The sequence below is a fragment of the Triticum dicoccoides genome, chromosome 7B (assembly GCF_002162155.2).
Source record: "Triticum dicoccoides isolate Atlit2015 ecotype Zavitan chromosome 7B, WEW_v2.0, whole genome shotgun sequence".
NCBI lineage: Eukaryota > Viridiplantae > Streptophyta > Magnoliopsida > Poales > Poaceae > Triticum > Triticum dicoccoides.
The window spans coordinates 136,306,556-136,328,455 of NC_041393.1; the positions used below are offsets into that span (position 1 = coordinate 136,306,556).

Sequence of the window (21,900 nt, forward strand, 5' to 3'; positions counted from 1 at the left end):
AAAGGGTAGCGGTACTACTGCTTGCGAGCCGTACTAAAAAAATACATCCGGGCCTACCACCACAGGACTTGGGACAAGTTTTTGGTCCGGAGCGGTACTACCTCTGTAGGAACCGCGGTAGTGCTGCTCTGGAGCGGTAGTAAAAAATTACATCCGCTCCAATTCGCGGTAGTACCGCTGCAGCCTTTTCAGAACACCAAAACTGCCACAACTTTTGCAAACGGACTCCGAATTCGATGAAACCAAGTTTGTTGGGAAGCTAGCGACAAGGTCTAACATAATCTTGAAAGAAATATCAATAATAAGCAAATTAGAAAAGGTCTATAAGAAAAAGGTGAGAACCCTTCCTCGGATAAGACCGGTAAAACCTCCAACACCAAAAACATCATAGAAGACACATGCAAACTCCATTTTCGATGAACTCAAGCTTGTTATCAAGATGACCATAAGCTCTAAGACTCACAAAGAGAACCAAACAAGAACCAAAAAACATGATGCAAGGATGCAGTGGTTTGAGCTCTCTACTAACGATACGATCAAGCTACCAACTTGAGAGCCCCCCTTGATAGTACGACAAACGATCCTATAACCCGGTCTCCCAACTACCACCACGAGACCGGTAAAATAGAAAACCTATCAAGGGAAAACCTTTGCCTTGCACATGGTCCACTTGAGCTAGATGATGACGATCTTGACTCCCTCAAGTTGGACCACCTTTCTTGATTGCGTTGGTTCGATGAAGACTAGATGATTGCTCCCCCATAGTCAACTATGGGTGAGCCTCTCTTCGACACATCTTCACAAGACCATTGACACCACAATGGATGGCAAGATTCAAGCACTTGATCTCTTCGTGGTGCTCCACTTGAACTTGCACACGGCAATCTCGATGACGATCACCACTTGATGTCATCATTTCCATGGGTTGTATGATATCTTCCTCTTGACGCAAGCCCATGGACACGTACCTAACCCCACATAGAACTCTCACATAGACCATGGGTTAGTACACAAAGTGCAACAGACAATGCTTACCATACCATGGGATCACTTGATCCCTCTCGGTACATCTTCTACACTTTGTGAGTTGATCAACTTGATTCACTCTTGACTTAGTCTTGATCAACCTTGAATCTTTCCAACTCTCTTCATTTGGATGATGTCTTGAAGATAAACATGAATGATCACACAATCTTCTTCTTCAAGACATGCTTGCAATAAGCTGAACACTCACATGACCAATCTTTGGATAATTCCTTAATAGCACCTTGGTCAACTCATAAACTCCTTGAAACCAACACATGGACTTCAAGAAAAGCCTATGGACAAAACCTTCAAATATAACTCAAGGCAACCATTAGTCCATAGAGGTTGTCATCAATTACCAAAACCAAACATGAGGGCACCGCATGTTCTTTCACTCTAGTTTATGCTCTTCGTAAGCAGAGCCATAAACAGTAATGAACCTCCACAACAGCTTATCAACTTTACTATATAAGATACATGAAACTGAGAAGTTGAAGATATTGCAAGAGAGAATATCAAACTTTTCAGACCTCACCCCCACTCTCTGTCCAAAGAAGACAGTTGAGGGGGAGTGAAGTCTTCCTTCTTAGTTTCAGAAAACCCAATTATATCAGGACATGTGTCTCTAATGAGCTCATGTACAAGATTACACTTATCAGGCCTGTTGAGACCCATAACATTCCAAATTAATCCTGCTACCATGGAAACATAATTTTCTTTTGCTACTTATTTTGGAGGAAACCTGTATCCAGGCTCCATCCAGATCTGAGCATTCACTAATGTGAGTCTAGCATTCACTAATGTGAGTCTCAAGATCAGCACCCTCTCGATAAGAGGAAAACTAATTAGCAAATTCTTCTTCACTGATATCAATGTTACCAGGAAGGAAAGCCTCTGGGTTATCCTTCTTAAAGGTATCTATTCTATCACACTCAATGCTTTTAATGACATCAATATTATGCACAATGCCATCTTTATTCTTGCCTAGGCTAATCCAGCATCAGAATCTTTTGCATACAAATTTTCATTAGAAAGGATTGCAAAATAATTGTTAGAACAAGGCAAGGTGTTACCCGGCTTAGGTATCTCAAGATTTTTGACTTTCAACAGATCAACAGCTTTCTAAATGGCATTCCTCCCATCTCTTTTAATTCTGCAACTCATCCTAGGGTCCAGCACACGTCCCCAGGAAGGTTTTGGATCCACAGTTAGCCGAGACACCTGAGAATTGCCAAAGAGCATATGGTACTCAGAAAGATCCATTTTGTTGTGTTTCTCAATGTCATCCTTCAATTCCTCCTCAAATCTTGTCAAGAGGGCAGCGTTGATATTGTCAGCAGGTCTTTTGAAAGCAGAAGAGGCAGCTCCTTTAACTTTACTGTTGAGGACTGTGTTGCTACCTGCTTTTCTTCCCTCCATCATCACCTCATCAGATGTTGGTGGGCCCCCAGGTTTGCTCTTAGTAGCCCCAAGCCCAGCACTTGAGCCCCCATTAGTAGTAGGAGGAGCCCCTCCACTGTTCCCATTGCATGTATTCTTTTCAGTGTCCATAGCTCTCCTTCCATCATTTTTAGTCCCTTTTCCATTTTCATCATCCACCAAATCATCATCACCATTATTGCTAGATGGATCACTAGGATCCTCTCCAACATCCACATGATCAGTGACCAAGGAGAACTGAAGTAGATATAACTCTTTCTCAATTTCCGCTAGTCTATCCTTTGGAAATTTTAAGAACAACAACTTGGATGGTAACATTTAAAAAAAAGCTTCTAAAGATTTCATGCCAGTCCACATTTGTGAGAACCCCAAAGATGGAAGCCACTTGAGAGATAACTTTCCAAGTGATCCACTTGGGGGGCAGGCCAACCACATTTATCCAGGCCTCATGAGTCTTAACATAGCAGTCCATCTCCCCTTCCCACTTCATGAAAGATAAAGTGACCCCTTTCTTCTTAAGATTTATATGGTATCTCAACTAGGTCTTTGACTCTCTTGTGTGGGGGGAATCTGACTAGGAATTTCTTCTCATTCAACTTCCTGATTTGCCAAGGCCAGTTGGTCTTCCATATATCAGAAAAGTTTTGCTTCGGCTCCTGGATAGTGACACTCCCTTCCTCAATGAAAGCAATCCCAACATTGGATAGGTTCAGCCATTTGTTATCATCAGCATCACTGCACTCAATATGGAAGAACCTAAGACCAACATTGGCACTCCCAAGATAGATAGCAGCAGGGAGAGGCTTGAGCCAATCAGGGCAGGCATCCATATGATGCCCAACTTTATGGCAAATAAAACAGAGTTTGGCAGTCTCACACTTCCCAACATAGTGTGCAAGCTCTCCATAGTTGTAGCAAATTACATCCCTCTGCCTTATATCATAATTCACACCAGCATCAGTGGTATTGCCCAAGACAAAATTTGTTTTCTCACTAGTATTCTCCAGGTTCTCCCTCCGCGTCTGGTCCTTCTGCTTCTTCTTCTTCTTCTTCTTTTGATTTTGCGACTGGTTAGCTCCGGATTGAGGCATGGAACTTGACCCCGACCCCATGGAAGCACCTAGCTCCGGGGGAAAGCATGTTGCTGGAAATACTGCCGCAAGAAACCAAATTGGGCACCCAGCGGCTGCATCATCTAAGGTTGCTGCATCAATTGCTGCATCTGCTATTGAGGAAGAAAGAACTACGGCACTGCCCAAATTTTGGGGCATCCCAGACCCCCGGATGTGCTCCAGGCATCATCCCAGGACCCTGGTACTGGATTTGCGCCCGAGCAGCTGACACAGCCGGAGGAGGTTGTTGCACCAGCTCCTGCCCCTGGTTGATCTGACCAGCGCCAGCACCAGCCCCTCCAGGCCTGGGGTTGCTTGGCCTACGGCCGCCGCCATGTCCGCCCCCCGCTATCTTGACAATCTCCGCGTAGATGCTCCTCCCATCCATAGCACTCCACTCTTTGGCAAACGAGAAGGATTTTGGGGCTGGTAGGTATGGAGAAACCATAGCGGGGAAGCAGTCAGAGCTGGAGAATTTCTTGGCTTCGAATAAATCCTTGCGAATCCAAACTAGGGCAGATGCGGCCCGTCATCGTCGCGGCTTTGGGGATGGCACCACCCACAACTGCCCAAAAAAGTCGAAGGCATCATCCTCATCCTCGCAAGCCCCAGCAGAAAACACCCCAGCAGAATCCGCCTTCCTCTGATCTCTCGGCCCCACCACCAGAGGGGAAACACCATGGCAGACACACACTCGAGCTCCCTGTCCGCCATGGCGGCTCCTCTCATCCAGGCGATGCGGGGACGGAGCAGGCGAAGCATAGCGCATCCCAGGCTCCTCTTCACTGACGGCAAATTCGAATCTGCCCACCACCAGGCGGCTGGGTGAACCTCTCTCCTCCTGACCCCGAATCAGTCTAGGATCTACCGGAACAGCCGCCACCGCCACCGCTGAACTCTGGAGGTGGACTCGGCTTCCATGGCAGCCCAGTACAAGATCAACTCCGTCGAGATCTCCTGTCCCGACGCGTACAACCTTTCCCTCTCTTCGTTGTCCATCCACAACATCGCCCGAATCGCTAGGTTGCGGCGCGCATCGGTCAGCGCCCTCGACGCCCGCTCCAATCTCCGCTCCGGGCGGCCCACCGCCGCCAACAACGCCATGATTTCCTCGTCGGAAGCGCCAGCCATCAGAGGATCTCACCACGCCCGACCTTCCCGGGGAGGCGTGGATGGCCAATCTCAGCCCCGAACTCTAGTCCAGGCGGGGCGCATCCCTCCTTGGGGAAGCAAAGGGGGCGGCAAACTCGCCCTAGCGACGTTGCGGCTCTAGGGGGCAGGCTCTAGGCACTGGTGGGGGCTGGAGATCGGCGGCGAGGCGCGCGGGCGTGTGGGTGCAGGCATGGACGAGCGGGGGAGCGGGGGACACCCTCCGCGGACGAATCTTCCAGAGTAATTTGAGAAGAACATTCCTGGGGATACCATTGTGTTATCCACACCTCTCCAACAAAGATTACCACCCATGTCATGGGTAATGGGTGTAAACTTTGGGATAAATCTTGGTCTCCTACTTTGTGCTTGCTTCTGGTTTGTGCTTTTAATTCCAAGTTTGTGTTGTGCCAGCTTGCTCCTTATTTATCTTGTTGCCACCAATTACAAAACAGTAACACAGCTAGTTACGAGCCCCCACAGCGCTTTGAGTTTCTTAGTCGTCGGATCGGTCAAATGTACGACATAGATCAGCTCGGCTGTCCCACGGCGTCCACGCGCTCGATGCAGCTTCTCGCGGGCTGCTGCTCCACAGAACTACCTCGCGTTTCTCTCCGTAATTGGGTTGTCGAAGGCCCACATCTTCCCAAGCGTACTCTAAAAGCCCAGGTTGTCCAGGTTCAGGGCTATCCTCCCCAGAATGAACGTTTCTTTGTTCCTTCCAAGCATGCGCCTCCACTCCTTCCTCCTCGGTCGCAGCCGTCTGCGATGGCGCATGGCTGCGTTTGGTTACGAGCAAGAGGGAAACTGAAAACAGATTTGATTTCCTCTCTTCCAACTTCGTGTCACCACCCTGCCCCCTATGTCAAAGCTTTTGTTTCAATCTCATACCTGCACTGTGTTGATTTTGATTCTTTACCGATTCGCGATTATTTTTTGAGAAACTTATTTTTGGGGGCTTACTGGTGATGGCATGATGCTGAATTGGGGAAGAATTGCTACCCCATGCCACGGTTCCAGTCGGAAAGTTGGTAAATCCAATGGCCGTTTTGTCTATGTGCAACAAATTTTTCATTGGATATATAAGATTTACTAGATGAGGTTATTTTTGTACGCGCATAGTTTCTGATAAGTCTGATGCTGAGGTCCAAATGCCCTATCCGCTTGAGATATGATGTGCTCCTCTCATATTGCAATTTCCAAACCTAGCTAATTTTAACTGAAAGTAAATGTTAGAGAAAATGTACAGGAACAGATAATTCAAGATTCTCTGATTGCTTGCTATTTCTTCCACCGACTTGCAACTCCGATGACACAACAACCCAAATGAAAGTTCTCAAAACAATGCACTCTCTGACCATGTTATCTAAGGTACAAGCCATGTTCTTGCAGGATAATATGCAGCCCTCGGTGCAATTATTTCCTTATGCTAACACAATTTATACACATATAATTGTTTCAGCTTTTTGATGGAAGGGATAAATATACAATGCACTATGAAAATAATGGATGATCTGATGCTGCTGTTGAGATGACTAATGTGCTTATTTGGTACCTTAGATATCATTTCTTCTATTCGAAGTCTGTGATGTTGAATGGAGCCCTTGACATGTACCCCAGATTTTGTAAATTTGCATGACAACTAATACAGATTATAAGTTAAGTCGTCTTCCCACTACAACCGCTTTCATAATAACTTCAGAAAGTTCAAAGTTATTTCATTAGCTTCAGCAGGTCTGGCACTCTTCCTTCTCATATTTAGCTCTTTATGTGGTCCATTTGATCTAATAGCTACAATATATAGTCTATTATGTGAATTTAGGTTATTTTTTAAAATTAAGGTAAAGCCCTCGGCCTCTACATCGAGTGATGCACACAAACCTTCATTATATCAATTTAGATGATCATACGAGGATGCTCATAAGTATTAATGTTCAAATGCTAAATCCAGTATTTTGTCCTATTTGCGTACTTCACAACACAAGTCATAATTAACTCACATTGTCAATCTTTTGAACATTCGCAGTATCTTATGGATTTGCGAAGGATTCTTTTAAAATCTCACGTGGCTGACTTCTACACAGTAATTCAAATCTCAATTGATAATTATACCTTCAATTTCTTAATCGATATTCATATTGTGTTGAGATTCTTTCATCAAGATGGCGGGCGCGGCAACGCGCGCCTTGTTGTTCTAGTTGAGAAATAGTATAATGCAACTATCTATGAGCCTCCACAGCGATTTAGCCTTCTTTGCCGTCGGATCGTTTGTACGAACGCGCGTGATTTGCTTGAGTAAATTACACAGAAGTACCACAATTCGTGCATTGAAAGCAGATTGGTACCAAGATTGATAATTTTTACGTGTCAGTACCAACTTTGGGGCGAGAGGTTGCAAAAAGGCTAAAACTGATGTTTATATGTATTGACAGGGAAATTGACCGGTTGGGCCCGCCTGTCGGGTGCTGAAGTGGCATGTTTTTTTACAGAAAACCCCTTGCTTTGTACGTAATCCCATAAATGCCCAATTAAGAGCCTTTTTTCTGTTCGTAATTTCCACCACCGAGTTGGACTCGTTTGAAAATTTGCGTCGGTCTGAACGAACAAATAGAACAAACTAAAATTAAATCCCACGCAGGATTCGAACCGCCGACCCGCTGTTCCACAGCGACGCGTGCAAGCCACCCCGCCAGAGCATAGCAGGCGAGATTCTTTTTATACTAGCTCGGGAACGCTGGGCCGGCCCACCAAGGCCTGCAATATTTTTTCGTTGGGGCTCTCTTTATGTTTCATTTTTCTTACTCATTATGCTTTATATTTTTTTGTTTCTAGTTTTGGCTTATTTTAGATTTTTCTCCCTTGCTTTTTCTTTCTTTCTTTTTCATTCACTAGTTGGTTTTCTCCTGGACTTTTAACATATTTACTGAATATTTTTTATGACGGGTTTTAGTATATGGTGATAATTTATATAATGCACGGTGAAATTTTCGTAATTTATGGTTAACATTTTCTTAATACATGATGATTTTCATGAATATTATGATTACATAATTTCTTAATTTATAGTGAACATTTTTAATGCACGATGAACTTTTCTTTAGAAACGGTGAACATTTTTCTTATAATATGAACGTTGAACATATTTTGTATGCAAATTGAATATTTTTGTAATATATGTTGAAATATTTTCTTAAGATATGAAGAAAAGTTTACTTAATGCGCGGTGATTTTTTTGTAATTTATGGTGAGCATTTTCTTAATACACGATGAGTTTCAAGAGCATTATGGTGAACATTTTCTTAATACATGGTGAATTATTTGTATTTCAAGAAATGTTCAGCATGTGTTAGAAACTTATTATGTAAATCATTCTTGCAATTCAAGAGACAGGTCAATTTTTTTTTAAAAAGTTGAACAGTTTTAATGCATTTCTAAAATTTATTATCATTACACATTCATTTTTAATACATGTTGTCAACTTTTTAAGTAACAGTGCATTTAAAAAAAATACAATCAATATGCGAGTAACTCAAATAAAAATCTGTGTGTTGGCATATTTTTTTTAAAGTTGTGTATTTGAATAATATAATTAGGATACATAGTAATTGTGCATGGTTGTGGTCCTCAGCGCAGACACATTAAATTTGGGCCATGCCTGTGTTCTAGTCTGGTGCTTGACACTTAATAATACTAATATGTAATCGCAAAAAATATATGTATTAGTATTCATGATTAAAAAAACAGTAAACCAGTGTGCAGCCTCGCTGGGCCAAGCGCCGGCCCAACGTCTTTGGTCTAGTATAAAAATATTCTAGCCTGCTGTACGTCGCGAGCGCTGCTAGCGGCTAGCGCACTGCTCTGCTGAGCCCTGGTCGGCGGTTCGAATCCTGCGCGGGATTCAATTTTGGTTTGTTTTATTTATTTGTTCAAACCAACGCAAATTTTCAAACAAGTCCAAATCGGTGGTGGAAATTACGAACGAAAAAAAAGGCTCTTATAGGAGCTTTTTTCCCGAAATAATTGGGCATTTATGTGATTACGTATAAAGAAAGGGAGTTTTCTGCTCGGGTGGCGGGCCCAACCGGTCAGTTACCTGTCAATACGTATAAACAACAGTTTTAGCTTTTTTTGCAACATCTCACCCTAAAGTTGATACTAACACGTAAAAATTATCAATTTTGGTACCAATCTGCTTCCAATGCATGGTATTTCCGTGCAATTTACTCGATTTGTCTCGTTACCTTTTTTTTTTGACAAATCCACGTCGTTACCTATGAGCCACATTTTCGTCCGCAACCGGGCCTTTAAGATAGAAGGCCCAGCTCCTGTCCAACGTGCACCAAGCGATTTCCTCGCAAATTTTCAAACCAACGCAAATTTTCAAACAAGTCCAAATCGGTGGTGGAAATTACGAACGAAAAAAGGCTTTTATAGGAGCTTTTTTCCCGAAATAATTGGGCATTTATGTGATTACGTATAAAGAAAGGGAGTTTTCTGCTCGGGTGGCGGGCCCAACCGGTCAGTTACCTGTCAATACGTATAAACAACCATTTTAGCTTTTTTTGCAACGTCTCACCCTAAAGTTGATACTACCACGTAAAAATTATCAATTTTGGTACCAATCTACTTCCAATACATGGTACTTCGGTGCAATTTACTCGATTTGTCTCGTTACCTTTTTTTTTTTTGACAAATCCACGTCGTTACCTATGAGCCACATTTTCGTCCGCAACCGGGCCTTTAAGATAGAAGGCCCAGCTCCTGTCCAACGTGCACCAAGCGATTTCCTCGCGGCGGCGCTAAGTCGCTAACCCTATGCCCGAGCTGCTCCTAAAAAAAACTGCTCCGCTGTTCGTCAACGCTGCGCCGCCGCCGTTCTCCGTCCCGGCGGCGAGCTTCGGCAACTGATCTGCTTCGGCGTAGGTGCCTTCCACTCCCCCGTACTCTTCCTCCGCAGCCCCCCACGGTTGGTCTCTTTACCCTTTTCTCTCCCTCTCAATGTCTGTTCCTACAGCGTTTTCCATGGCGGGCCGATGTCCAATAGTAATCTCGCTGCACCGCTCTCTCCGTCTCTCGGTATCCACAGTCGTCTCTCGTGCGACTTTACTCCTTCCTGTTCGTGCGACTTCAATCAGATCGCTAACAGCGGATTCACGGCGATCCCTTCTGAATCCCTCTCCGGCGGCGGGAGCAGGAGTGTGGCGACTTGACCCTTGGAGTTGAGGAGAGGCAACGAGGATGTGGGCACGAGGAGGCAGTGGAGTCTTCCCGGTGGAGTTGAGGTGAGGCAAATAGCCAAAGACGACGCTGGGCGTGAGGCGGCGGCGGCGGCGGCCTTAGCTCGTGCTCTCCATCACTCTTTTTTTTTTTGTTGAGGCCTCTTAAAACATTTCAACCTCCATCTTGCGCAAATTAGTCCATGTCAAATTGTAATCCTCCTGATGTCCTGTCCTGCCGCTCTTCATTTCCGTAGCTGCTACAATTCCAACGTTAAGGTCTTGTTGAGGAAGGACGGCAAGCTGATCAACTGCCGCCTCTGGTTCAGACTACAGGAAACGCTAGGCAAAGATTAGCATAACTTGAGGAATTATGCTCCCAGCCCTTCTTGTTTGAGATTCCCCCCTGTGCTCTCTAATTATCTCTTAAGAGAGTAATATTATTACTGCATGCCAAGTGTTTTTGTTATAAAAAAGTTGTTGATATTTACACCTAAAATAGATTCTGAACTGATCCAGGTACAGATGCATATTCCATGTAATTCCCAACTGATACCACTTATTTAAAGTAATTCCTAACAGGAATGAGAATATTTGTTTGGTAAGACTTGTGAATTTTCATTTTTAAACATGGGATATGCAATGCATATAATGGAGATTGTATTATTGTGCCCTATGAAGCAGATGCACAGAGGACATTCTTATCTGTAAACAAACTTATTATGGCATGGTTATCGGGGATTCAGATTAGGATTTGACACCATTTGGCTGTTCTGGACAAAGCCGACTGTTACAACCCTTTACTCTGCCCTCAGCATGTTCCATAACCCTTCTTTTCTCTCCTTTTTATGTATCTTGTTGTAATATGCAGATTATAACAAGGCGTCGAATCCCAGATTACGACGATTAAAATGAAACAGGGAGCCAGACTTTAATGGATTCATTTCATGAATTTTATTTGAGATATGTATTTTAACTGGTCGTACCTATAAAAAGCTTGACCAACATGCCATATAGCATATGATGTATTTTTTTTTTGGAAGAACTGTTGAGCATCATAGTCATCCTACAAAAATATGTTAGACCGAAAAAATCCAAAATAGTATTCTGTGCAAGCATAACAAGTTGTTCTATAAATGGATATAATAGGCAAACACAAGTTGTACCAGGCTATTATTGTGCCCTATGAAGCAGATGCACAGAGGACATTCTTATCTGTAAACAAACTTATTATGGCATGGTTATCAGGGATTCAGATTAGGATTTGACACCATTTGGCTGTTCTGGACAAAGCCGACTGTTACAACCCTTTACTCTGCCCTCAGCATGTTCCATAACCCTTCTTTTCTCTCCTTTTTATGTATCTTGTTGTAATATGCAGATTATAACAAGGCGTCGAATCCCAGATTACGACGATTAAAATGAAACAGGGAGCCAGACTTTAATGGATTCATTTCATGAATTTTATTTGAGATATGTATTTTAACTGGTCGTACCTATAAAAAGCTTGACCAACATGCCATATAGCATATGATGCATTTTTTTTGGAAGAACTGTTGAGCATCATAGTCATCCTACAAAAATATGTTAGACCGAAAAAATCCAAAATAGTATTCTGTGCAAGCATAACAAGTTGTTCTATAAATGGATATAATAGGCAAACACAAGTTGTACCAGGCTACTATCGTGTAGTTAATTATCAAACATATACTCCCTCGGTCCGAAAAAGCTTGTCCCTCAAATGAATGCATCTAATATCAAATTAGTGCTAGATACATCCATCCAAGGGACAAGCTTTTCCGGACGGAGGGAGTAAATCACATGTTACAAATGAGATATATTTTTTATTTATCATTCAACCAAATGATCAATAACTTCTCAGCTTTTAGTGCGATGATGTTTTTCTTACAATGTAGAAACTTCTCCACAAGTTAATGTCTTATATGATTTTGGGTAATGAAGCACCTGGGGTACTGTGTTGTTTATCTTCCACCTCGACATGAAGGCTCGGCAACTGAGGAGGTATGTTAACGAACTGGAATTTATCCATATAGTAGAGAAAATTGTTGAAAAAGTTTGTAAAAGAGTGTTAGGCAGGTAAGATGGCAACTAGATTTTTTTAACATCTGTCTATAAGTGAACTTTTGTATATCAGATCTTTTTTTAAGTAGCAATGCCATGATTCATTTAGGTGATCATGCAAATAATCATACACCATATGCCAGACTGATATACCTTTGATGCAACCTGAAAAATGAAATTTAGGCATGCTTTGCTCCTCCATGTCTGTTGCCTGATAACTTTGTGGTTTCAACGATGGATTATTAATTATGTTGTTTCCATGATTCTTAAAACATGGAACTGGTTATGTTGGATTTAGAGTGTATGATTGTGATCGTGTTATTAGAACCACATTTATAACTGCTGAATTTTATCTTGTGTAGCATTGCTTGCTGAAGTCATAAATGAAAATAATAAATCAGTTGAGATAGATACACTTTTATTTCTTTTATATTGTATTTCTTCATATCTCCAATTTTTCTGTTACTATGAAGGGGCATAATAGATATGCTCGGACAAACCTCAAGCCCATTGGACCTAGGAAATAAATAAGTCCACATACTGTTGCACTACTTCTCAACAATCTTATATTAGAACTCACCTATTGAGTTATTGGCAGTATAATCAATTCATGCAAATTTAACTTCCATATTTTGTATCTCCATATATTTATCGAAGATCCTACCGTTTTACTGTAAAAATTGACGGGCGCAGCAACGCCGCGCCATCACGGTCTAGTATTATCGTGCACGGTGTTCACTTAGTTGCATTTAGAGTACCTATAATTTCACAATCAGCAGTGAGGGTGCCAAAAAGACCTTTTAACTAGAGTCTGCAACTAATGGTTAGAATTTATGAAAACCCCACTGCCGATGGGCCTTTATTTGTGCACTCCCCTAGTAGTATTGTGGACAATGTCGGCTAAATGGTTAAGAGCATCTCCAGCCGTTCGGCCCCCCAGGGCGCCGAAAAAGAGCGTCCTGGGGCTGCGCCGGCGATAAAATCGGCGTTGGGGGCGGTTCGGCACCCAGCCGTTGCCCCCAGGTCGCCCCCAGGCGCCGAATTCAGCCCAGCTTTCGGCCCAAATATGTCCAGAAACGGCCCGATAACTGCGTGAATCGGCCCATATTCGGCGCGGTTCGGCGGGTTTCGGCATGAATTTTCGCAAGCATATAGGAATCAATTAGCTCCTCACATAGTTCGGCGTGTTTTCTGCTTGTTTCATCACATAAATCAAATTGTTCACTACAAATTATATCGTTTAACAAATAAAAACTCAAGTTTCATCTCCATTCCCGGCCTCGCCCTTGAGCCTCCATAGGTGCTCCACCAGATCGTGTTGCAGTTCTTGATGCACCTATGGGTCTCGGATCTCCTGACGCATATTGAGGTAGTCAGTCCAGTTTGCCGGTATCTGGTGATCAACTTGGGCAAGAGGACCCTGCAAGTAATATGGTTCAGTGTCAAACACTGGCTCTTCTTGCTTGCTCTCAATGATCATGTTGTGCAAGATGACACAGCAAGTTGTGAATCACCAAGTCATGAATCACCGGGAGCTCCGTATGCAAGCATCCTCATAGCTGTCGTGCACTTCTGGATCGAGGTGAATCCAAGTGTGCCGGTGCAATCCTTCTTGCACTTGAAGTAGCTGTCGAACTCCCGCATGGAATTCACAATCCGGAGGAAAAGCTTTCGGCTCATCCGATAACGGCGCCGAAATGTTTTCTCACCGTGCAATGGATCGTCGGCGAAGTAGTCCAAGTAGAGCATGCAGTAGCCTTCCAGACGATGCCGGTTCTTTGCTTTCACCCGCCCAAGCGCCGAGCCACCTCGGCGCGGCTTCTCACTGCTCGCGAGCAGGCCGGCGAGGGCGGCGAGCTCCATGAGATGCTCTTGCTCCTGGACGTCGACTTCGGCTTCCTCATCCAGCAACGCCGCGAGCGCCTCCTCATCTTTGGAGTCCATCGCCAGGCCGGGCAATTCACCGAGCACCTTGTGGGCGAGGTGGGCGCAAGCCCGCCGGCGTACAGGCCCCTGCGCGGCCGGAGCGTCGGAAAAGGTGCCGGGGCGGCGGCGAAGAGGCTGCCTCGGCGGCGCTCCTTCTTTTTCTAGGCTGGAGACGGTCTACCTAGCTGCGGCGGGTGGTGGTCGGCGCCGGGATCGGCAGGGTGGCGGAGGGTGGCGGCCGAGCGCGGGGGGCAGGAGGGCGAATCTGGGCGGCTGGATTGACTTTTCGCTTGTCAATGTGGGCCCAGGAGCACTTTTCGCTTGCGCCAGAGCCCCCGAGCGGCCCCTAGTGCGCCGGGTTCGGCCTGCGAGCGCCGGGCGCAAAAACGGCCCGAGCCGGCGGAATTCGGCGTCTTGGGGACGCGACTGGGCCGTTTTTACGGCGCCGGCGCAAATAAATCGCCTGGGGAGGCCTTCCTGGGGGCGCGGCTGGAGATGCTCTAAGCTCGTCACTGGTGCTCTGACCTCTACTAAAGTGCAGCCCATTTCATCTCGTCACTAGTTTATTTGGCCCAGTCCACTAAGCTCACCAGCCTAGGAAGTATATAAAGGTATACCAAACCCTAACCCCCTCATTCTTCTTTCTTCCCTCGCCTGCCCCCACTGTGTGCCTCTCGCTCCTCCACCGCGCTGCGCTCCTCTCCTCCTTCACCGATTCCAAGATCTGGTATCTGATTCTTAAAATAAAGATATTATTTTGTTTTCACCATTTCTTCTATATATATACTCGTTGTCAAAGATGACATCGCATTCATATCGTAAGTCTAGTTTCGTGGTAATATGTTGCAGTATTTTTTGCCATTTATTACTCCAAAATTTAAGGATTGGAACTCTAGAGTAGATTTATCCAATAGGTTTTGCGGGGCACAAGCGTTCGACAAAAAAACATAGTGTGGCTAGGATAACATCACATAATATATTTTTATTTGGTAATATTTCAGACACAATGGTCTGCAAATGGAAAGTGTCAAGCATGAGAATATATAACAAGTTTCCTGATATATAGTTACGGTCACCAACATATCCGTATACATTGTAATAGCATTCTAGTTGCTTATTTTATTGTCATTTCTTAAGTGGCTCATTCTTTCAATTATTTGACTTGAATTTATTATGGTTTGCAGAGGGGTCGCCATCATGCAAAGGCATAGCAAACTATGTGTCTCCACATCCACCTGCATGTTCGGGCTCCAAGATTGGGCAGACCTCCCGAAGGATCTGTTGCAATCAGTATTCTCTCGCTTAGGCTCGATCCTTGACCTTCTCGCCTTTGTTGCAACCTGCCGTTCTTGGCGGGTTGCATTAACTTCATACTCATCCAAATCCACCTTATGCACTTTATTCCCGCCTCTCCTCATCCAACCCAACATTCGTGTCCATGTTCCTCATCCTCCATGTAACAATGGTCATCGCCACTTACAGGCATATAAAGTTATCGATCCAGCCAAGCAAAGTGCCACCGGCCTTCACTGCCATATTGATGAAGAAATTTTGCAGACGATGCGTTGTGCTGGCCCTTCATATGGTCAACTCATCTTCTACAACCGTGGACATTGCGTTGTTGTTGATCCTTTTAGAGGTACCAAGGTTTCACCTCCACGTCTCCCATTGTGTGATGACTATAGGAAGCTCAACTGGTCTGATATTCCATTCAATCAAAAAATCATGGAGCTCCAACAACTAGTTACAGAGTCTTACTGCAGCGCCATTCTAACAGCTCCCCTTGCATCACCAAACTCGCATATGCTTGTTAGCACCGGCCTCTCCTTATTTAGTTGGCCGGTTGGAAGTGATACTTGGTCTGAACTCCAGTGTTCTGGTGTACAAATAATTCAGATTGTGGAATTCAACGGCCAATTCATTGCCATGGACCTTCGACAACAGATATACACTTTGGAGGTGGCCCCCAAGCTTAGACTGCAGGAGATAACCACTAACCACCCCCCTGACTTGACCAAGAGTTCCCAAGACCCGTCTAAAACATCATGGCTAGTGGTCTGCGGTGACATGCTTCTGATGTTGGTCCATTCTTGCACGAGTATTCACTACAATGCCAGTGTGCCATTTGTCCGCACGGTCCATTACCTTGACATGTCAACCAAGCCTGCAAAATGGGTGGATATGGAAAAGCTGGACAATTGGGCCATCTTCACGGGGAGTGATATCAGGGGTACATCATTTTCTTGCATGAACCCAGAACATTGGGGAGGAAGGAGCAGATGTCTATATGTTGCTCGTTCCCCTAAACCTTGGAGTGAATATGGGTTAGGCAATGAGCCAGATCCATCTGTTGATCCCGTTCATCAGCACTTCAGGATCTGGTGCCACCTGATGCAACCCCTTTGGGTGTACCCGAGCATGCTCTATTCGGATGGCCCTTGATCATCACGTGTACCTACAACTTGCTGTCTATATGCTCAAATTTATTGGGAAATTTCCTCTTCTGCAACTCGGGTATGAGTTTGGAGATGTTCATGGCGACATTGGCACTCGGAATTCAGCCTTTGTCTTATATTTTGGTGCCCCGGTTTCTAATACTTTTAAGAGATGTTTATGGTGGTTGTGTTACTGCTTAAGCTGAACCTCCTAGCCTTCTATAGTTTTTTTTTGTGATGTTTAATGTTGCACTGGATAGATGTGTGATACTTTTAACTATTTGTTGCTTCATTTTCTACTGTCGAGCTTTAAGCGTCTTTTTATTTCTGTTACAAGATAATGTCCATACTTGGTATGCCTCGGGCCCTCAGGATTATTGACAGAAATGCCACTGTCGCATTGCAGATTAGCACATGATCGAGTTGCATTACCTTGTTTGCATAATTAACGTACTTCATGCTTTTGAATTCACAATTGGTGAATGTACCTTTTGACTTGATTGGCGGTCCTATGCTGACTCACCAGCAATGATCTTAACACCAAAGATAACATAAAGATGCATTTTGATCCATTTTTAAAAATGCCTCATGATGATAACCCTGGCGGCTCTCGCAAAAGATGATCGAAATTATTCCTTTCCCCAGCCGCATTAGTCAGCAACATATATTTAGAGGAAATCTCTATATTTACTCCAACGGCAGCCCACAAGATTGTACTAATTGATTACCTCCGATAAATTAACAGCACCTTTACATGAGCCCATCACACCAACCAAAGACAATGACATGAACAGCAGTACAACAATAACATGGACATGAATCACATATATAGTGGTCACTTCAACAAATATATATCTTCTTATTCTTGCGTAGTAATATTTTCCTTAGTGGCTAGTAGCATGCAGCTGGAATCTTCAGTTCCCTACTTCGGCACAGTGGCGGCATGGCCTCCCTTTGTTTTTCTGGCACGGCAAAAGAGACCCTAAAAGATAAAAGGAGAGATACTAAAGCAACGCCGAAGCCAAAAGCCACCGACCGATCCAAATCTGAGCTAATAGTGGCGAGTGGCGACCATCCCTGCTGCAACCCTTAGCTTAGCTTTTGCCTGCATATTCATGGTTCAGACAAAAACAAGTTGGATTCATCATGAATATGCCATGAACATTCTGAGATTATTCAACAATGATTCTCGGCTCGAATGCGGGTCTTACCATTGGCGGCGCGGGCTCTTCGGACGAAGGAGAGGAAGATGATGATGATGGCTGCCGCCGCCACGATGCCGATGATGATGGCGAGGGTCTTCCCGGAACCATCTGACGAACAGAACAGAACAACACGTGGATGTCAAAATAAGATTCATCCCACTCACTCCATGCATGTGCTCTGTTTGATGATCCTATACAACTAGTATTTGTACAAATGTAGCTTTGTGCAAAGTGGCCAAGTGAAAGTTTTAAAGCTACAGCGCAAAGCAAGAAAGGCTATGGAGTACCCTAGCCACGGTGGGCGCCAGAGAGATATACGGACGATACAAAGCAGGGCAGGATCATTTTGAATCCACTTTGTGGTATGCTTGGCTCAATGAAGAAGATCAGGAAAGTGAATCCACATGAAAGTCTTTCTGAAAGTTGAGATTTAAATAGTGTTGGCCAAAAAGCCCTTTCCATGGTCTCTTTGGCACTACCTTTGCTGCAGTTCGCACACACCATCATTTGCTGCTAATTATAACTAGTCCATTTGTTAACACAAGCAGGGCCGAACTGTCAGCTTGTCAATGTTAACTAGGAGTAGTTTACACACTGTAACAGTAGGGTAAGTAAGATCTACTTGCAATGCATAGTGTGAGAAAAATGAAAACTGAAGGAACGTTCTACCTGCCGCCCCTAATCATTGATGATACCCTAGGCAGTAGTCATGCCTAATTTCCGGAGTAGATTTTGGCGGAAGGTACCCTGACCATGTCGCACACTGTTTATATTGTCAGTCTATAAGAACCTATTTGGTCGGCTACCACAACATTGACACACTTCAGTTGTAGCCAAGCATGGCCTGGTACAATTTTCTTTAGGTTTGTCGAAGTGTGGCTCTGAAACAAAACTCTAACCACATACTGTGGTATTTGCCTTGCATTGTATTGCCGATTAACAGGTAAATTAAACCTGAAGAAAAGGCAACCTGCATTTTGTAAACAGCAACTGTAGTAATGTACGTACGTACAAATCTAGAAAGCTTCCCCTAAATTTATAATGTGCATCCATCATGGTGCAGACATGGACACAGGGTGGTGTGTACCCTGCAAAGCATTTGAATATGCGGATCTGTTTTCGGTAGTGGCCTAATCGGTGATCGATCTTAAATTCTTAACAAACATAATCCTACGCCCGTCTCAAAAGAAGCCATAATTGTATCGTACGCGTAGTGCAAGCTAGCTCTGCATGGACCATTGCAAGATCCAACAATTATATTCGGATTTCCGTAACAAGTAACCGGATTGGCTCCCGAAATCGATGTCCATTTTCTTCAGCGTCCGTGCCGATCGATGCGCGGCGCGCACAACTAGATAACGGTAATTAAGCCCAGAAATTAAGGTGGTACGTACACGTGGTGTGATCATCAGCCAGCAACTGAAAATTCTATAGCGCACAAGTGGAAGCAAGGATCTGAGCAGGGCAAGAAGTCGCCAGTGGTGGCACGATCGATGTGCTTACCTTGGACGTCGCCGTACGGACGCGGCACGAACCCGTATCCGTATCCGCTGCCTGCGCCCGGGACGCCGACGGTGCCGCCGCCGGCGATGCCATTGCCTCCGCCAGCGATGCCATTGCCGCCGTCACCGATGGGGCCGGCGTTACCGCCGCCGATGACGTTGCCTCCTCCGGGGGTGGTCCCGCCGGTGCCGGTGCCGGCATTGGACCAGAAGCGCGCGTAGCACTTGCCGAGGTAGACCTCCCCGGCGGAGGCGTCGCCGCAGCCGGCCTTGAGCTGCGAGGCGGCGACGGAGACGCAGTCGGTGCAGGCCTTGGCGCCGAGGTCCCCCACGCACTGCGACATGGCCTGCACGTACCCGGCCGCGCCTGCGCGGTACGAGCCGCCGGCCGCGGGGGACGACGCGGCCTGGAGCGCTCCGAGCGCCGCGTCGCGCAGCGCCGCGACGCCGGCGTCCCCGCTCTCGCCGCCGCACTTCTTGAACAGCACCGTGTTGTCCGGCTTCCCGAGGAACGAGTCGTTGCCGTAGCGGACGAAGCACGCGCGCAGCTGCACCGCGCCGCCGGCGGCCGAGTTGCAGAGGGAGGAGAGCTTGGAGGCGGACGCCTTCACGCAGACGCCGCAGACGGCGGCCGGGAGGTCGGAGCGGCACTGGTAGAGGCCGACTAGGCCCGTGGCGGCGCCGGACGGGGGGGTGTAGTTGGCGTAGGGGGTGGAGGCCGCGGTGTCGGTGAGGGTCGAGAGCACGGTGTCGACGTCCGCGGCGTACTGGGTGCCGGCGTCGTAGCGCGCCTGCGAGCACCCGGCGTACACGAACGCCGTGTAGTCGTCGACGCCGCGCGCGCGCACGGCGAGCAGCGAGACCAGGATCGGCAGCGCCGTTGCTGCAAGAAACTTCCACATGCTTGGAACTTCTCGGCTTGGACGTGCTAGCGTTTGATGCTTAGGCAGACTTGGGAAGCTGAGGAAGATAAGCGCGGAGCAGAATGGCAGGACAGTAGCTAGTGTTCTGAGTGTGGAATAGAGTAGGCTTGAAAGGGTTTATAAGGAGCTAATCACTCGGGTCAATAATACAGGTCACTGTCACCAGCATAGTATTGTACGTACCTGTGAATGTTTTTGCCGCCTCCACTAAAATAATACTACTACTACTGGTGACGTCGCAACGCATCTTACTTTTCAAGTTATCATCCTATCACGTAAGGTAACAAATGATGTTCATGCACACAGCTCTAGTTTTTGGTTGGGCTGACTCAATGGCTTTATACGAATTAGCAGTTTTTGATCCCTCTGATCCTGTTTTGGATCCAATGTGGACACAAGGTATGTTCGTAATTCCTTTCATGACTCGTTTAGGAATAACGGATTCGTGGGGTGGTTGGAGTATTTCAGGAGGAACTGTAACAAATCCGGGTATTTGGAGTTATGAAGGTGTAGCAGGTACGCATATTGTGTTTTCTGGCTTGTGTTTCTTGGCAGCAATCTGGCATTGGGTATATTGGGACCTAGAAATATTCTTTGATGAGCGGACGGGAAAACCCTCTTTGGATTTGCCCAAGATCTTTGAAATTCATTTATTTCTTGCAGGGGTGGCTTGCTTTGGCTTTGGGGCATTTCATGTAACGGGTTTGTATGGTCCTGGGATATGGGTATCCGATCCTTATGGACTAACTGGAAAAGTACAAGTTGTAAATCCAGCGTGGGGTGCAGTGTTGGGGAACGTTGCAGAAAATTTTCCTACGGTTTCACCAAGATCCATCTATGAGTTCATCTAAGCAACGAGTCAAGGGAGATGCATCTACATACCACTTTGTAGATCGCGAGCGGAAGCGTTCAAAAGAACGGGGTTGAAGTAGTCGTTCTCGTCGTGATCCTATCACCGGAGATCCTAGCGCCGAACGGACGGCACCTCCGCGTTCAACACACGTACGGAGCGGATGACGTCTCCTCCTTCTTGATCCAGCAAGGGGGAAGGAGAGGTTGATGATGATGGCTCCAGCAGCAGCACAACGGCGTGGTGGTGGTGGAACAGCAGCACTCCGGCAGGGCTTCGCCAAGCACGTGACGGAGGAGGAAGAGGTGTAGCAGGGGGAGGGGGCGCCAGGACTTCAGGGTGCGGCTGCCCCTCTCCCCCCTCCCTTTATATAGGCCCCCAGGGGGGGCGCCGGCCCTGGGAGATTCAATCTCCCAAGGGGGCGGCGGCCAAGGGGGGAGGAGTGCCCCCCAAGGCATGTGGTCCGCCCCCCCCCCCACCCTAGGGTTTCAACCCTAGGCGCAGGGGGTGGGCCTAGGGGGGCGCACCAGCCCACTATGGGCTGGCTCCCCTCCCACTTCAGCCCATGGGGCCCTCCGGGATGGGTGGCCCCACCCGATGGACCCCCGGGACCCTTCCGGTGGTCCCGGTACAATACCGGGTGACCCCGAAACTTTCCCGATGGCCGAAATACCACTTCCTATATATAATTCTTTACCTCCGGACCATTTCGAAACTCCTCGTGACGTCCGGGATCTCATCCGGGACTCCGAACAACATTCGGTATACTGCATACTCATATTCATACAACCCTAGCGTCACCGAACCTTAAGTGTGTAGACCCTACGGGTTCGGGAGACACGTAGACATGACCGAGACGGCTCTCGGGCAATAACCAACAGCGGGATCTGGATACCCATGTTGGCTCCCACATGCTCCTCGATGATCTCATCGGATGAACCACGATGTCGAGGATTCGAACAACCCCGTATACAATTCCCTTTGTCATTCGGTATGTTACATGCCCGAGACTCGATCGTCGGTATCCCAATACC

The 21,900-nt window shown here is 46.1% G+C and overlaps 2 protein-coding genes across 7 annotated transcripts; one reads left to right on the top strand and one right to left on the bottom strand.

Annotated features, from left to right (window-relative positions):
- The first annotated feature begins 9,514 nt into the window (after nucleotides 1-9,514).
- LOC119337524 lies at nucleotides 9,515-16,683 on the top strand. Of its 6 annotated transcripts, none has more exons than XM_037609689.1 (3): nucleotides 9,515-9,693; nucleotides 9,814-11,965; nucleotides 15,136-16,683. In XM_037609689.1, the coding sequence occupies exons 2-3, from the start codon at nucleotides 11,943-11,945 to the stop codon at nucleotides 16,391-16,393; spliced, it is 1,281 nt and encodes a 426-aa protein (XP_037465586.1). In that variant the 5' UTR covers nucleotides 9,515-9,693; nucleotides 9,814-11,942; the 3' UTR covers nucleotides 16,394-16,683. The 6 variants fall into 6 exon arrangements, with proteins under 6 accessions (XP_037465586.1, XP_037465588.1, XP_037465584.1 ...); XM_037609691.1 differs by having other exon boundaries at nucleotides 11,860-11,965; XM_037609690.1 differs by having other exon boundaries at nucleotides 9,516-9,650; nucleotides 9,742-11,965.
- Nucleotides 16,684-17,086: 403 nt separating this feature from the next.
- LOC119341365 (plasmodesmata-located protein 6-like) lies at nucleotides 17,087-20,092 on the bottom strand. The gene is made up of 3 exons (XM_037613242.1): nucleotides 19,095-20,092; nucleotides 17,598-17,699; nucleotides 17,087-17,491 (listed from the first exon to the last, which is right to left on the bottom strand). Exons 1-3 carry the CDS (start codon nucleotides 19,993-19,995, stop codon nucleotides 17,481-17,483), a joined length of 1,014 nt encoding a protein of 337 aa, XP_037469139.1. The 5' UTR covers nucleotides 19,996-20,092; the 3' UTR covers nucleotides 17,087-17,480.
- Nucleotides 20,093-21,900: the final 1,808 nt, after the last annotated feature.

Coding starts and splice junctions, on each gene's coding strand:
- LOC119337524 (XM_037609687.1), top strand. CDS start 11,943: ATGAAGGCTCGGCAACTGAGGAG. Junction 11,966..15,135: donor AAGGCTCGGCAACTGAGGAG/GTATGTTAACGA, acceptor TATGGTTTGCAG/AGGGGTCGCCATCATGCAAA.
- LOC119341365 (XM_037613242.1), bottom strand. CDS start 19,995: ATGTGGAAGTTTCTTGCAGCAACGGCGCTGCCGATCCTGGTCTCGCTG. Junction 17,700..19,094: donor TCCGTACGGCGACGTCCAAG/GTAAGCACATCG, acceptor TCTGTTCGTCAG/ATGGTTCCGGGAAGACCCTC.